General features: G+C 32.1%; 1 protein-coding gene across 2 annotated transcripts; it reads right to left on the bottom strand.

Moving 5' to 3' along the window:
* Nucleotides 1-96: 96 nt before the first annotated feature.
* Nucleotides 97-16,822, bottom strand: LOC140044629 (salivary peroxidase/catechol oxidase-like). 2 transcript variants are annotated; one of them, XM_072089222.1, is made up of 12 exons: nt 16,679-16,822; nt 12,049-12,234; nt 10,221-10,519; nt 9,644-9,728; nt 7,392-7,561; nt 6,200-6,373; nt 4,500-4,724; nt 3,245-3,905; nt 2,786-2,950; nt 2,179-2,348; nt 1,823-1,946; nt 97-1,711 (listed from the first exon to the last, which is right to left on the bottom strand). In XM_072089222.1, the coding sequence occupies exons 3-12, from the start codon at nt 10,450-10,452 to the stop codon at nt 1,573-1,575; spliced, it is 2,145 nt and encodes a 714-aa protein (XP_071945323.1). In that variant the 5' UTR covers nt 10,453-10,519; nt 12,049-12,234; nt 16,679-16,822; the 3' UTR covers nt 97-1,572. The 2 variants fall into 2 exon arrangements, with proteins under 2 accessions (XP_071945323.1, XP_071945322.1); XM_072089221.1 differs by lacking the exons at nt 12,049-12,234; nt 16,679-16,822 and having other exon boundaries at nt 9,617-9,728; nt 10,221-10,635.
* Between the last annotated feature and the right edge of the window lie 991 nt (nt 16,823-17,813).

Below are 17,813 nucleotides of genomic sequence, written 5' to 3'. Positions count from 1 at the left end.
TTATAATAGTAAACCCATGAAAGCAAAACAAAATTTTAAAATGCAATAAGAGGAGCCGAATGTAAGAATAGAAAAGCCGAGCTTTTCTTTACGGCCTATTTAATACATAGTATATAGTAAAATACATCATGTGAAAAATAAACATCAATGATAAAACAAAACAGTTAAAAAAGAGGAAAGATATAATCCAAATGAAACAATACAACAATAGGTCTACTATTAATAGAGGATCTTGCAAAAAGAGATTTCTTGTCACGCAAGACCCATAAACAAAAAGACAAAATGCATTTGTATATAATTATACATATAAAATCAAAGAAAGCCGGTCATGACAAAAACATCATTCACCATTATCATCACTACCACTATCATCATCATTTTTATAATATAATATCAATCATAAATCAACCATCATTTAATCATGTATCATCTCCAAAATCTTTATCATTTTCGTAGAAACACATTTAATTTTTTTAAGGTAAACATTTTTTTTGATCCAATTTTGGGTAAAGTGAATACATATTATGTAACATTAAAATTGCATATTCAACAAAAAAATGTACAAAAGAAAAATTCCAGGGGGACAATACATCTTTAAATAGAATTAATCAGACACACACACCGAATAGTCATTGCTACTACCATCAGAAACCCTCAACCGATAAGAAGATAATTCTCAAATGTTAAATAAATATTCACATTAAACAAAATAGTTTTGAACACATTTTCTTACAAATTTAATTTAATTCAGAATTACTTTGTACATTATTTACAATATATCTAGTTTCCCGATTCAATACAATGTATCCTAGAAACGATCGTTACTATTAATAAACCTACTTTATTTTAAATAAATTACCATACTATTGACCTTTAAAGTTCAAGTGTCATAATTATATAAGCTCATATAATATATACATAATTAAAACTGATATAATTATTGCACATAAAGAGAAATTTGTATATATAATAACATGTCCATGTTGAAGTGTTATATCATAGAGGTAATTATATACAAACTAGAGCGTGAACTCCAATACACAACCACAGCTAAAAAAATGCGAATATGCTACCACATTATAATCGCCTTTATAATAAATGTCCTCTCATCAGAGTTGTTGGGTAGGCTGATATTGAATGCCCGGGAAAAGCCGATATTCATGTCTCCAAGAACCAATTTGATCAAACGAACAAGAAGGTATCTAAAGCTCTGTCTACACTTACAAACTAGTTTGACAAAAAAAAGGGTGGTGTACTCAAATATATTAGTGATATGCCCAAATATGGTAGTGGTGATATTACATCATCATACCCATATATATGGGCGCATAAAATTGTTTGTCACATAAAGTTCGATTTTGTAGATAGCAGAGATGTAGTTAAAAATTATAAGAATGTAGCGTGGTTGGATCTCTGTTCATATCCCTGCAGCCTCCACTCACCGGAGACCAAGTTTACTAGATCAGACCTTTATAGCTCCATGATCAGACTTTGGCTTCTCTCTAATACACATTATTGATGTTATTTTCCATTAAACATAAATATACATTTAAATTTGTATTGCGTCAAATTTCAAATAATTTCTTTCCAAGCATTTAAATTAATTGAAGGAATAGTCGCGGAAGAACACGGCACGCGGCTATTGTACGCATACGAGAACTGGTCGTCTGTGTATATTTCCACGAGGCCTTCAGGGAGCACACTTTCTTTCCTAATATTAATAAAAAAAATATACAGTTACCAAATTAGTTGAAGGAAGATAATAGTAAAACACAATATTTGCTATTATTATTCAACAATCAATAAAAAAAAGTCAAGTTACCATTTTCCTATTTCGAATCCATTGTCTGGCACGATAAAAACATGTGGTTGAACCGTTTCTATCTCATCGAGGTTATCACAAAACAGTCTTGCTAAACTTGACGTACGAATTGTTTCTAATTGGGCTGTGGATTAAAGTTTGAAAAAACAATTTTATAAAAATATTAATCAATTGATACTTATTGATGATACCGTCAGCAACCAGCAGACAACTCGAGATTTGAATTGCCTACTTGTTGATTTACTAATTTGATAAACCCAATAGTGTGTTTGATTTTGTTTGCTAAATAGAAATAAACGATAATTTTAGCAACATGAATTATGAATAATACACTAAAATTATGTAAATAAACTTACTTTTACTAAATGCTTGGTGTCCTTCCGTGTTTTCATACCAAAATCGATCACCAAATTTAAGATTATGGAATTGTTCACCAAGAATGCACGAAAACGTTGGCCCAACGAGGGCTCCGTCAACGTGTCTTTCACTAAACATTCCAATAATAGCATCAATATCATTGACATTTCTGAAAAAAAAAAATAGAATAAAATGTCACAGTTCATTTAATTGTATTTGATTACATGTCTTCTAAAACCAGGTCACTTATGAACCAGGTCACTCATGAATCGTAGTAGTGCAGAGCAAAGTATAAATACTAATAATGACGTTAGTTAGAACATTTTACAATACATACTTTTTCATGACTGAGATAACCATATCTTTTCAATTGTCAAGTGCACTAAACTCTATTTTACGTATGTTACGTTATAACCACCGCAATTTCTATTGTTGTGTATAGCGCCCTCTATATCGTCACACAAAAATGCTCCCCTGATAAACTCCATGGACAGCGACCGTGTAGAATATTATTCAGAATGAATAATCCGACACTGAGCATTCCCAGAATGATAGAATAATTAATTGGTCGGTGTCATTTTTTTGAAATGTTGTTTGCATACTTACTGATATATCTTCTGTAGAAGTAGTTGCACTTCCTTGCTTATTTCGGTTAAATCGGCAAACGTGTCTGCTTTCCCTAGCCCGCATACGTCCCTCCAATCATTGTAAGATGCTAAACCATGATCACGGCCACGCAGGATGTTGATGGCTAAAAGATCCATCCCTGGGCTGTACAATACGAAATGAAATTATAAGCTTTCAGTTGAATTGACAAAAACAATGTAATTGATTGTCAAAAAAATAATAAAGGAATAATCCCCAATGATCACATTTATGCACTGGGCCAAAACGCACAGCGATTCAAAATCTAACATTCCAATGCCATGACATAACTTTCAATCTAAACGTCGATGTATTCAAGAACACCATTTTTCATTACAAATTTATTAGGACTAACGCTGTCTCAGTGAATGTGTTTGTATGTACCAATATAAACTATAAACATGTTTGGTTTGTACTTACGCATTTGGTGGATCCGAAAATAAATGTTCGGTGATATCCTTCGAAAATTGATAATCCACATTGAATAATCCGATACTGAGCATGCCCAGAATGATAGAATCGACACCGCCAGCACGTGCGTCATCAAGAACGGATGCGTTAAAAAAGGTTCCTCTAAGCGGCAAAGGATCATACGTTGGTTGATAGTTCTTGTCTGCACGCGCCACAAACGAACCAATTTGACTATGTCCAAAACGAAACGCGGCAGAAGAGAAAACACTACTTATTGACGGGTCTATACAGTCACTATATGCATACGTGCTATCTGTCGCTAAATTATGCCTTTGAACGCTTTTCTGGCCAAGAATAACTGGAAGATATTCCGAATAGGTGATATGCTGGAAGACAGCTGATACAATTTTTCTAGCCTCTTGAAATAATCTTTCATCATTCCAGTGTGGATTCAAAATGGTTAGTTTGTCTGTAAGGCGATTGTGTTCCCGTACAAATACAGTGTGCAACGCATGTAGGCCTGGCTGTACAGATGCTCTTTTATCTCCTGCTGACGGACACTTTTTAACTATTGTCTGGGCTTTACATTTGCTATGCGTTGGGTTGTGTGGTAGGATTGGCTTCAAATGGCTTCCTGATGGGTTTTTAAGTACTATTAATTTACCTGAAACTAATATTAATCGATAATTAATTAACTATTATGATGTGATATAAAATATGCATGTGCAAATTAACACTAACTTATTTCTTAAAAATTATATTATGTATCGTAATACGTTATAGGCCTAATAACGTAAATATATATATAAAATGAAGATTAATTAAATCAGCCTTTAAATTGTTTGATTGATTGAAATTTTAATGAATGTAATCCCTTCCGTAAAAAAGAAAAACAAAATGTTTTCTTATATATAATGACAAAATAAATGGTCAAATTCAACCAAAACCCCATTGACTTGTCTATTTTTTGCTTTAAATTACAGTTTTTTTCAGGTAAATATATTTTTATTCAATTCAATTTTTGTTAAACTATTATGTGACATTAAAATGGTATATTCAATAATTAAAAAATTTAAACATTAATTTTGTTCAGGGGGACAATACATCTTTAAGGGTCTGTTTGCTTTCCATAATAAAAATAAAACAGTAAAACGTCCCATGGAACAAATGTCTACTAGATTTGCCGGAAATAACTAACATAATTTCATTGAATTTGATAAAAGTACGTTCTTCTGTGGTCATGACAAGTATTTTACAAACTTACCAAACGATCGCAACTTCTTTGCCTCGTGTTCAGTCGATCCATATACGAATGAGCCATCAATATATGACGTAATAACGTTCACGTGTTCAGTTGGCGCGGACGGACATCCTTCGACGGCCGTTCTCTGCGACCGTTTGAATACCATACATGGTTTGGTAAAATACGGGTCATCCTTAGGTATGGGTATCGGTAGACACTTGTCGGTTCGATTACAGCCACATGGCACTAAATACGAATAATATGAAATCGATTAAAATTCAATTAATTATTAAAATAATTTGATTTCAAATTACTTGACTTCAATAATTTTATATGTCATTTCATTTACATCATGCATAACTATCTATACTCTGGGCTCCAGACGGATAATAATTAATAAATATTTTGGCACATATGGCGTTTCATACGTGTATTACTTCAGTTTAGATTTCAGACAAAAATCAAAACGACGACGTGTGGAATGGCATAAAAAAGACAATACATACAGACTTGGAGCAAGTCTAGGCTATCTAAATTAGTGTTTGGTTTTCATAACTTGAACGTCTTTTGGAAATAGTGAAGCGAATTTAAAGATTTTTTACTAGATTTAAGCCGAAAATGATTATATTATAAAATTGGCCGGTTTCTAAAAAACGAATTGAAATCAATAACTTGGATTATCAACGTAAGCAACGCACACAGTACGTTTTAGTATACAGAAGCCTATACACAAATAACCTGTTTTATCTGGTATAATATAGCCCTTTTATAAGCCTGTCGTTTTTATGTCTGTTTTATTATACCTATACTCTAATTTTAAGTGAATATTTTACACTATGAGCCATTTTATTGTTTCCGTTTGAATATAAAAAACACAAACAATTGAACTTCAGGTGAGTGCATGTGAACTCTCATCTGAATAATTAGTTTTGGGAGACTCAAAGAAAATGATCTGTGAAAGGCACCATATATTTTTATTAGATAAAAGGAACCTATAACGATTATCTTATCGTATTTCTAAAATTCAAATTGCTGACAAAATACTTTTAAAATCTATAGAATTGTCATACGGTTAACAATACTAGCCACAGGCATGTAATAGTCTATCGTTCGAGCGTGCAATAGCTGTTTGTAAAACGAAACACGTGGGCTTTCTACCAAAATAGACACATTTAAATGAATAGAATGATACATATACTTGAGGAGGTACTTGTTTTAAAAAGGGTGATTCAGAAATAGTATTACAATATTCACAATTTAAAATACACATTAAGAAAAATTCATTAAAATTGATGGAATTGTAAATGTGATTCTTAAAACTTTATGTGACAAAAAAATGTGATGTGCCCATATATTGACATGATGATGTCATATCACTACCAAATTTGGGAATATCACTACCATATTTGAGAAAATCACACTTTTTTGAAAAAATTAAATATGATAGTTTAGAAATACTTTAAGCTAAATGACCTTCGTTTTGCACATCAGCAGATAAATGTCTACAAAGCGAAGAAAATTAGAGAGCAAATAACTATTTGTTCAACAGTGACTATGAATAAATTAATAAACCTATAAACAAAACGACTCCGTAACCATTATGTTTTTATTATAAAAATGGTTTATCTATAGATGCCCACATCATAAGCTGATGATTGTTCTTTGGGGGATTGCATGCAATATTACAAATATGAATGAAGTGAATACTGAATGTATGTTACCTTCCTCTGGTACCGAATGATCCATATCGTGGTCCAGCAATTGGCCAAAATGCATCACCAGATCCGTGTACTTGCAGTTGATGTTGAAGTTTTCCTCATGTGAGAAGTGCACAGAAACATTTCTAACATTTGGTAGTTCCTCTTCAGCAGCTGACAATCTCGGCGATGCTTTTTCTAAATATTGGAAAAAGGACGTACTTTATTTACTATTATTAAAGATGTATTGTCTTCCAAAAATATGAAAATGAAGATTAATAAATCAGACTTTCAATAGGCCATTTTTCACTTTTAATAAAGTTATTTACTTTTAAAAAAATACACCGGCCCACTAAATTAAACATGGAATTAACACCAGAGTTTGATCTTAAATTGTTCAACGCTTTATTTACTACACCATTGTTATTAACTTTTAGCGTACCTTTAACTTTCTAACTCTTGGTTCCCACTAGAACGTAACGCAAGGACGTAAACGCAACGCAAGCGTTTTAACCAATGACAAGCGAAGCTATAGGCAGTTAGCAATCACAAGCGAATACGCCATCGCTTGTGATAGGTCAATTCACTTACGTTGCGTTACGTCCTTGTGTTGCGTCGCTAGTGGGAACCACGCTTTAATATAGTAAGATCTTGATATTATAATTACTACTTCAATAACAACTCAACTCTATAGTTATGTGATACTTGGGTGTTAATCTGCGCCTCTAGCAAACCTATTAGATTGATTTGTCATAGTATTTCCTCATATCATGTTCTAGATCTATGAACTATTGTTATACGGGACATTCTCAATTTAAAATACAGTGCATGCGAAACTAAATTTGAACTCGACTCATGACCAGGACATGTGAACCGCGAAAATGCAACGCATACTTACGCGGAAATTGGATGCAAACCTGAACCTGAAATTCTGCTGAATTAAATTCACTTTTTTTCCTTATAGGTTAGTTCATTTAAAGAACCCAGTACATCTTTCGGAAAAGTAGGGGTAACCCCGGTGTACTGGTCCATTTAGCCTCTGTCGTTGTGGACAGATGAACGGCCGCCGTTTGGTGGCATTACTCGACACGAATACCCTTGGAGGAGAGGAAAGTGCCGTCCACACATGTGTGCAATTCAGCCCAGTAAGGTTATTCCCCCATTTACATTTACATATAGGCCTAATTGCTATTTTATTTTCATATGACGTTCTTACCGTCTGAATAAACTGGCGGAAGTATTCGTCTTGGAGGAGTGTGTGACTTGCCAATGCTTGGGTTACAAACGTTATTGCAGGAGCCATCGTATGTACGATACTTGTGAAAGAAAGTTGGACAGTCATTGATATTCGTATTGTAGCCTTCTGATGAACATGTACTACCAACCCTATGAAAATGATACAGTAATATTTAATTATCAATAGAGAAAATAGAGATTTGGCAAAAATGCATGTCTAAATCTCTGTCTACACTATCAACCTTTATGTGACAAACAATGTGATGTGCCCATATATGGATATGATGATTTAATATCACTACCATATTTGGCCATATCACTACCATACTTGGGCACAGCACACTTTTTAAAGTTTGATAGTGTTGACATAGTTTTACACAGAACACCGTTTGAAATGTGTCAGACACTCAGGTGCATTTCCATCCACATAAAAGGCGATTTGGCAAAAACTCATATCTATAAGCTTTGTGCTACTCTATCAACTTTATGTGTCAAAAAATGTGATGTGCCCACATATTGACATGATGATGTAATATTACTACCATATTTGGCCATATCACTATCTTATTTGGGCACATCACACTTTTTTGATACAGTAAACTAGTTTGACTGTTTACCGTTTATACACAATTATATAGTAAAACATATTTCTTCTAAATTAACTTATTGAGTAGGCAATTTTAATAAAATAATTGTGTTATGTGTGAACCGATACAGCTTTAATATGTCTTAGTTCAATATTTAATCAATAAAATTGATTATTTGCAATTGATTTAAAAAAAGGGTGGAATTGGGATAGGCTTAACCTCTATCGAATTTTAAGAGGATTTCAGGACACAAAATCCCTGATCCGAGACATTGGTTTGCACGCACGCACAATTTGAATCTGTTTACCGTTTCATCTCTAACGAACTCTATTCAAAGTTTTGCTTTATTTTAAGGCCAGTCATTCATTTCCTTTCTTAAAACACGACAATGATAGGATCAATAAGTGCTACCTTATTATCTCTACAATTGGTTTTCTAGGTCAAAATATAAGTCAAAATGTTCTTTTATTTAAAATATTCACAGTTAAAAATGTTTTTAATTAAATAAATTTCATTTATTCTGCTTTTATTCAATATTTCTCTTTGCAGTATAATATAGAATGAAACTGAATAGCACGAGATTTACATAATAAATTGGTACAAGCTTTCAAACATCAAAGTTCACAACATTAAAAAGGTAAATAATTATTTTAAAAATGAGATATTACACATGGAAAAGACTGATAAAAGTATTTTACACAAAATATTATATTATACACGTTTTGACATAACTTACTATTGTAATTGTTATTGTTGTTATTTTTCCGAAATGTATTTATTTTGGTTTAATAATTAGTCTACACAGGGCTGGGAAACATGAGTTGTTTTTTTTTTGCCATACATTTCACTTTGCTTCTTAGCATTTCTAAGTATCCTACCACACGTTTTGCCTCTCATTTTAGGAAGTGCGTTAGGGACAATTTTGTTTTAGCAAAATCAAGAAGAATATCTTCTCTTCTTTGATCTAAACATTTAAGATTAAGTAGTTTAATTGCTTGATCATAAGATGCAAATTTTTGTCTGAGAATTATTCTAAATGCGCGTTCCAGTATAGATTCAAGTTTGTGCTAAGGTTAAAGCAGAGTGCCATACCGGACACGCATATTCAGTTACAGGTCTTATGTGGCTAATATACATTTGACGCAGATGGTTACAAGGCATTCCAAATCTTTCAAACATGTCAACATATGCAATCTCTTACTGGCTCTATTAAATAAATAAAATTAATGATAGGCAAAATACTTTAATTTTACTTTAAATTAATAAAGCTCTGTCTTCACTATCAAACTTTATGTGACAAAAAAATGTGATGGGCCCATATATGGACATGATGATGTCATATCACTACCATATTTGGGTATATAACTACCATATTTGGGCACATCAAACTAGTTTGATAGTGTAGACAGAGCTGAGTAAATGAGTAAATCAAAGTTTAAAAAAAATTGGAATTTGAACTGATTAGAATAAAAACTAATGTACTATTTTGGTCATTTTGAAATTCCCCCAGACAAAGGGAAGTAAGTCTTTTGTGACGTATAAATACAATAATAGACATTTTTACTGTTAACTTTTATAGGCCTACACAATTATCAGAATTTACTTATTCATCACTTACACTATACATACAGAAACACATTCATACCTTCCTTTACATGAACATAAAAGAGTGAATTCTGGAACTATCGTCGTTACGTTAGGTTTAGCTGAACTCGATGATCCTGAACCATCTACGGGGGAAAGAGCACCGAGAATATAAATATCTCCTGTTTTTAGGCCTCACTCGTTTATAAAGCTCTGTCTACACTATCAAACTGTACCCAAATATGGTAGTGATATGCCCAAATATAGTTGTGATATGACATCATTATGTTCATATATGGGCACATCACATTTTTTTGTCACATAAAGTTTGATAGTGTAGACAAGGCTTAAGGTTTAGTTTATCCAAAAATCTTATAGCCAATCTGTTTAAAATATTGGGAATAAACGTCACGAAGCGTACATACGTGATTTGTTGTTTGTACGTACGCGTCGTGACGTTTTCTTCCAAACCCTTCCCATCATGCATTGTACAATGACACGTTCCTCTTTAAATAATCAAGCTATTTGCGATAAACCTTATTTTTAGCGTTTGAAAAAACATAATAACTTTGGCATAAACTTGCCGTCTATCCGAACAATATAGGCCTAAAAAATATGATTATGACACATGTACTCACCGCTATTTAAGATGAAAATAATCACTGATGTAATTGCAGCTACACCGGTAAATAATATAAATATAAAAACGATAATAAGCCAAAATTTATGTCGTTTTTGTGATTTTCTTTGATTTTCTATCTCCTCCTCCGGATCATCATCATCTGCGTCAGCTAACCTTTTCCCAATTCGTATACTAGCTACACTTGCATATAATTGTAATTCTTTGTTGTATAAAAATTCTTGTGCCATGATGCAGACTAACTGTGACAGTACACCTTTAAATACTCATGCAATATAGCGCCGTAGTGCACCTTTTCTATAAAACAAATAATACATTTAAAATGGTTATACATTACTTTACCTTACCCTTATTAGCCGTTTCGGGAATGTTGGGGACCGTGGATTTAACAACGCTCCTCCATGTGGCCCTGTCCTCCGCCATATTTACTTTGGATTGCGTAGTTAAAGTAATGTTACGTCATAAAGTAGCGCACATCGAGTAACATGCAATACAGTCTACATTGATATTAATGATAGGCATATAATAACTTACCATTCAATATATCTTTCCTCCATTAATGGGATATAAACAACCAATGTAAAATATAACCATTGATCTCGAGAAAGTGACTGTTTGTTCTAAGATCTAAATAAAGATATCCCTTATTTGTTTTTTAAAATCGCATTTTAAAGAAAAACAGGAAAATGTAAAAGACAGCCCATCGATTATCGCTTGCTGCAACACATACATCAGCTTTTATTACATAATTAGCATGAATGTAATGATTGGTTTAGTCATAAAGAAAAAAATAAGATAATCATAATCCATTGTTGTTTATGAAAATGTATGAGTAATATATTATACTTCAGTGTGAATTATAATGTTCGTTATTAACAGCATGGAGGTATAGTTTTGTATCTTCCATTTCGTGGCATTGATTTAACGAGGGATTAGCAATTACCAAGGGTCCTTAAAGGTGCTTAGAGAGGAGATTTGTGCAGTAAATTATATGATAATTATTTAGATAATAACATCCATGATTTTGCATACCTATATAATAATATACAGTTGTGAATTAAATAAATAAAATAAGCACTATAGTGCTCATTCTCATTTTGAAATATAATGTCCAAGCCGAATTGTCAAGCATAGAAAATGTCGCGATGGAAACTCATATGCATACTAACCATGGAGGAACTATTTATGAAATAATGTATCCATGATCTTACAGAGGTGGAATTACAGAGAAATTATAGCATTATATATGAATTTAGGTCTAGGTTCTGATAAAAATGGATCTTAACGTTTATTTCCGAAAATCCTTCATGGTGGTTCATAATACAGGTTTGAATTCTTAATAACAGCCCTAATCAAGACTTAATTTAGTAGGCCTATAACATACCGTACTCTTTATTCTATACTGTCAGTTTGAAATATCATTTTTGAGAACTATTCCAATAACATCTTTATAGGAGAAGTATATACATTAATTACCGATAACCAAATGGGTAAAACAATGATATACATACATATAATACCGTCTAATGATTATATTCAAACAACAAGTTTTTAATAGTTTAAAAAAAGTAAGAGTTATACTTATATAGGCCTACACAATGTTTGTTAATATATTCATAACAGATTGTGCCATGTTATAATTATCTTCAAACAACAACGTTATCAATAGTTTTTTTTTAGAAACAAGTAAAAAGCTATACTTTACTTACACAAGTTTGGTAATATATTCCGATCATTCATGTTTAACAGCTTATGTCATGTTATGATTGTCTTCAAACAACAACGTTATCAATAGTTTAAAAAAACAAGTAAAAAGTTATACTTACACAAAATGTGGTAATATATTCCGACGATGTCCCAGTTAGTCCGTTAGATTCCCATAGTCAATGATTGTATCTACGGTGTTTCGCTCTCTTTTAATTGTCCTTTAGTATACTAAACTACACTATTGTGTTACACAACCTCGAGACAAAAAAACAATCCACAAGTGACAATAGACAACAAATACATTCCTATTAAAAGAAACAAGTCAAATCGTCTTTACTTTTACACGCCTACTAGGCACATCCGAGTATTTAAAATATTTCCTTTTGTTTTTAAGAAATTTCAGTCAGTTTTGCTTTATAGCGTGTTAAAGACGTTTAATGTGTTGTCTGCGTTGCGAAATATGGAACTGATTCAATCAGTGGTAGAGTTGTGACGCCGGAGGTGTGTAGGCTAAACTGTGGAATTTGTATTGTTAAAGCAACTATAATAGGGGTAGTTCAAATTTTTATGAATACATGTTTTCGTAAGCATTCAAGCAAAACTGACAAAGATTTATTTTTGACAGTGTCTCACCACATTTTTATTGGGCTATATTATTATGTTTACCACTTTTTTAATGTTTATTTAATAAGTTTATTTGCTTATATTTATGAAAAAGTTTGTTTAGTGACACAGTTTTAAATGGGGTTTTTTGTTCAGAAATACCTTTCTTCTCTGAACACCTTTATCTTGAAAAAGCATTGTCCCCCGAAAACATGAAGAATAATTAAATCAGACTTTAAATATGTTAGGTTGTAGTTTTAATCACGTCCGTAGGAAAAAAACTTATAAAATGAAAAAATAACCATTTTTTGCTTTAAATTACAATTTTTCAGGTAAATACATTTTTTTGTCAAAGTGGATAGCTATTATGTTATTATTATTAGAATTATTTTTTCAGGAGAACAACACATCTTTAAAAAAATTCAGACAGTCACTCGAAAATGCCAATCAAGAGGGTGATTAAGTAAAATAAATAAATACAATTAGGCCTATAGGCCTAGGTATCCTTTCCAGAAAGGCCAACCTCCCAGATTACTGATGTACTTTTTGCTAGTAGTTACCTAACTTACTAATAAATATAAGAAAGAAGGTAACTGATATCTAGCCTACAGTTGTTATTTTCTATTACTGTTTATTTAAAATTATTACAAACGCCGAAAATCTTATCAATACATGTATTGTGAAAACACAATGAAAGACTAACCGCACGCTAAGCTATCTCGATTTTGGCAAATTAACTTCATAAAAGCGCCAAACCAATCCAAACACTGTTGTTATGCTAATATTCTAAAGTTTAAGATTGTTTTTGTCAATCATATCTAAAATAACTAAAACATTTTTGAAATACTGTAGGCCTACATACAAAGACACATAACCACAGCCATTCGGCCATGGTAACTAAAAGGAATATCTTTAGGAATTTTGACAGTTTATAAAAACAAACATATTTAGGCCTACACGAGTATAAACTACAATAATGACTAATACAAATTGGAAAATATCATAATATCTTTCTTTCCTTTATTTTACCAAAAATAAATTAAAAACATTGTTACATAAAAATATAATAAATCATGAAGGGCTAAAAAAATAGTGACAGCTAGTCAATTTCAGCTCTTTAGTGGGACAAAATATCTTTAAATTAGCTACACAAGGATTATGACATTTATGATTGACTCGCAAATGTCAAAAACGTGTATGAATCAACAAAATCCTATTAATAATTTCATCTTTGATTCAGAAACGCCGAGATATTCTCAACATTACTGCTTACATCATTTTTTTAGAAAACACAATAAACTCTTATTCGTTCGATATGTCATTATTTTCATTTTTCCTCTTTTTTTTAGCAGTTCAATGTAGGCCTAATTCTTCCAATTTATTTTCCAGATTAAAGCCTGTTTTCCACTAGTCGAATTTAGTATTCACGCGAGTCGAATACTGAACGTTCAGTGGGAACGCATCGTTAAATGGAAATATGAATACTGCATGCGCAAAGGAATGACGATGCATTTTTTACTAAATTCTTTTGAAAAAAAGTGTGACCATGGTAATAGGGATCAAAGAGGATTACTAAAAAAGTACCAGTTAGGTATGGGTACCGGCTTACTTATCTAATACGAAGGTGGGACTAGGTATTATAATATTAGAATGTAATGTACATTCTTCAACATAATGTCACCCACTTAATCAAGGGCGAAACACTTTACGGTAAAAACGAAATGTGTAAGTCTCTACATCTAAAGAAATATTTCTTTAGTGTTACAATATACAATGGCAAGAATTGTTACGTAACATGATTTATAGTGGAAACATTTTCAGAAATATTTGATTCTAAAACTTAATTGATAAAAAGAGTTAGGCCTAGCACTATTTCATATAATATCAAATAACTGCTCTTCTTGATCTTGATTGAAATTTTGATATAAATTAAAAGGTATGCCAAGGACAGTTATTGTACCAACGTAAACAATTGGGATTATTTCCTTACGGATATCGTAAAATTGAATAGTGTTTTTGTTTAAAGGATTGTTACTTTTTAGAGTATAGGTAATAAGTAGAACTGGGTTACTATTTATCGAGGATTATTATGGTACCTAAAAACTCCCTTCTGTAGATATAGGTTAGGTTATACTTATTTTAATTTATCATATCATCGGCGTCTTCAAGTATAGTAGACCACTTCTCTCTATCTTAATCAAATAAAGACTACAAGAATAAATCAATTAACTATTCATCACAATGTATTATTTATCATTCTACTTGGTACAAACATACCTCGAAATTTAGATTATGTTTAAATTCAGCAATTGAATATAGGCCTATTTACAATATTACAGGGATCTTAAGCTTTATCTACACTAAACTAGTTTGACAAGTGTGATGTGCCCAAATATGGTAGTGATAGGGTTAAATTATGATAGTGATATGACATCATCATGTCCATACATGGGCACATCCCATTTTTTGTCACATAAAGTTTGACAGAGCTTTACAGAGAAAAGTTTATTTTCTGTAGTCTGTTTGTCTGTCTGTTTCTGTGTACCTTTTGAATGCCACTTATATATATACTAATCTTTAAAACAAGGCGAAACTTAAAGCATGCACAGAAAATACATGGTATTTTATTTTAAAATCGCTTGAGTGGATTGGTGTTGATGCATTATTAATGTCGTCAGCTTATAATCCATCCATATGTCGAGTAATTCCGTATAATGTACTTCTCTATCCATCTTTAAAACAATAAGGGGCGAGAAGATTCAAAGCATACAGAAAAATGTGCTATTAGCTTACAGTACATGACAATAGGCCAATATACATACATCCTGATAATAATTTGGATTAATACAAAATATTAATCCCAATTTCAATAAACATATGGATTATGTTTATATTTCCAAACCGCGCTCCATACGTTAATGCGTCCCCACGTGATCTGGTGGAAACCATCGTCCTGTTTTGTCTGAACTCTGTGGTCGTAGTTTGTCAACATTCATTAAGCATTATAATAATTGAATGGGGGAAAACATTGATTGATTGGCGATAACGTCAGTGTTTTCATTTGCGTCCATTTTAGATGTGCGACTAACCCTTAATTGTGTCTGATAATGTGAATTAAAATTTTGATACATCATTGTGGCATTTTCACCAGGGGCCAGATTGATGAAATTCGCTCTAGACTGAAACCACATAATTTTGAATATCATCATGAAGTAAACTTATAACCCCCACAATGCAACTGTTTAAAACATAATCACATTACTAATTAATTTACTATATTGACCACAACCGTTACCCAGTCTACTTGACAACCTACGTGATTATGAAAGGAGAAGCATGAAAGAGCGAATTTCACCTTTCTCCTTATAATTTTATAATTTTCTGCCGGTTATTTTTTGTAAAGTGTACAATGGCTGAGACGCTCTCCTTTACAGTGAGAAGTTGAATGTTATATCAATCATTTTTATTAGTGGGGCCTTTACAGAAGTTAAAAATAATGTTTGTTAGTGCAGGGTGGGAAAATATGCCTTTACAGAAACTAAAAATAATGTTTGTTAGTGGGCGGGGACAACAAGCTTTTACCGAAACTAAAAATCATTTTTGTTAGTGGGTGGTGGAAATAGGCCTTTAGTTTTACAGAAGCTAAAAATAATGTTTGTTAGTGGGCGGGGACAATAGGCCTTTACAGAAGTTAAAAATAATGTTTGTTAGTGGGCGGGGACAACATGCCTTTACCGAAACTAAAAATAATGTTTGTTAGTGGGCGGGGACAACATGCCTTTTTACAGAAGCTAAAAATAATTTTTGTTAGTGGGCGGGGATAATAGGCCTTTACAGAAACTAAAAAAATCAATTTTGTTAGTGGGTGAGCAAAATAGACCTTTAGAGAAGCTAAAAATCATTTGTGTTATGGGTTAGGGGGTGTGGGGGACGGGGTTTTCGTTGTACAATTCTTGGGTTAAATCATAACTAAACCTCCTGCTGAGACGCAACTGTACACATATACACTGATTTGATTCATACACGAGAATATTTCAACATTATAATAACTAATTCTAAAACTAACACGATAGGCTTTGACATTTTACACTAAAAATCTTTCATAAATAAAGTATTGGCAAATAGGTCGACTCACTACACACTTACCTTACTGCTGTCTGTTCCTCGATCACTCTTGCCTGAATTGAATGTATAATACTAGCAACATATCCTCATTTCATAAGCATATTATGATGCCACCCTGACCCTAATATGAATAGGAAAACCACAACTCATCGAACGTGACTTAACATTAAGTATATACTAACAATAACAATAACAGTTCAATGAATACAACAACGATAATAATTAATACATGACAATATAAACATATAAACTTCCTGAGGAAATCTATATTTCTAACTGTTTGTTCATCTTTCTGAAGATAATGTTTGTTTTATATGAATTATATTAAACTTATTAGTGGACCCTCTAATATTAAATACGATATAGTATCTATTATTATTTAATAGGGTAATAACGATTTAATGTTATTTATTGGCGAAATTACAGCTTAGGCCTTATTGGTAGAAGACGTGCAATTATCAGTGTACATACACTATTAAATATAGCAGGCCCATGAGAACGAAGGTAGGCCTAACAGTTATAGTCACTTTAATAAGGGAGAAAGGATCGTATATGGGGGCGCTATGTTAACAGTTTTCACAAGCTGAGAACAAACTTTTTTGTGTTACAGCCCGGAATATTTATCAATCGTGTTTTTTGCGTAATAATTATAATAATTAAAACACGTTCACTATATAATTATAATCACATGCATTAAAGTGAGTGAACATTTTGGTAGATTTAAGTAGGCCTATACTACTTAACAGTAACATTCTTTCTTCTTATGTATAGCCTATAGAAGACATAGGCTTACATACCATTTTGTCATGCTTTGAATTTTCTTTGAACAACACGTGATTGACATGCCACCTTTTAATATCATCAAAACCATCCTTCAGATCATGAGAATCTCTTCCAGTCACCCAAACTTTAGATGAGCATTTTTTATTTTCCACAGCCCTTTTTTGTGAGTTTATACAGAGGCATCAATGTCTTTAATTGTAGTGTGGCCTACGTCTAATATGCCACCTTTGAAATAATATAGATTTCCTCTAAATAGAAAAAACATATATTGTATTGATTGTAAACAACTTATTGATTACTTTTTACGTTACTTTATTTTAAATTGCAAACTGATTTTAGTTTGTTTATGCGGAAGAAGAGTTATTGAATATTA

The sequence above is a fragment of the Antedon mediterranea genome, chromosome 3 (genome assembly GCF_964355755.1).
Source record: "Antedon mediterranea chromosome 3, ecAntMedi1.1, whole genome shotgun sequence".
NCBI classification, from domain to species: domain Eukaryota; kingdom Metazoa; phylum Echinodermata; class Crinoidea; order Comatulida; family Antedonidae; genus Antedon; species Antedon mediterranea.
Note: the sequence above shows the minus strand (reverse complement) of the source record. Positions and strands in the feature narration are given on the sequence as shown.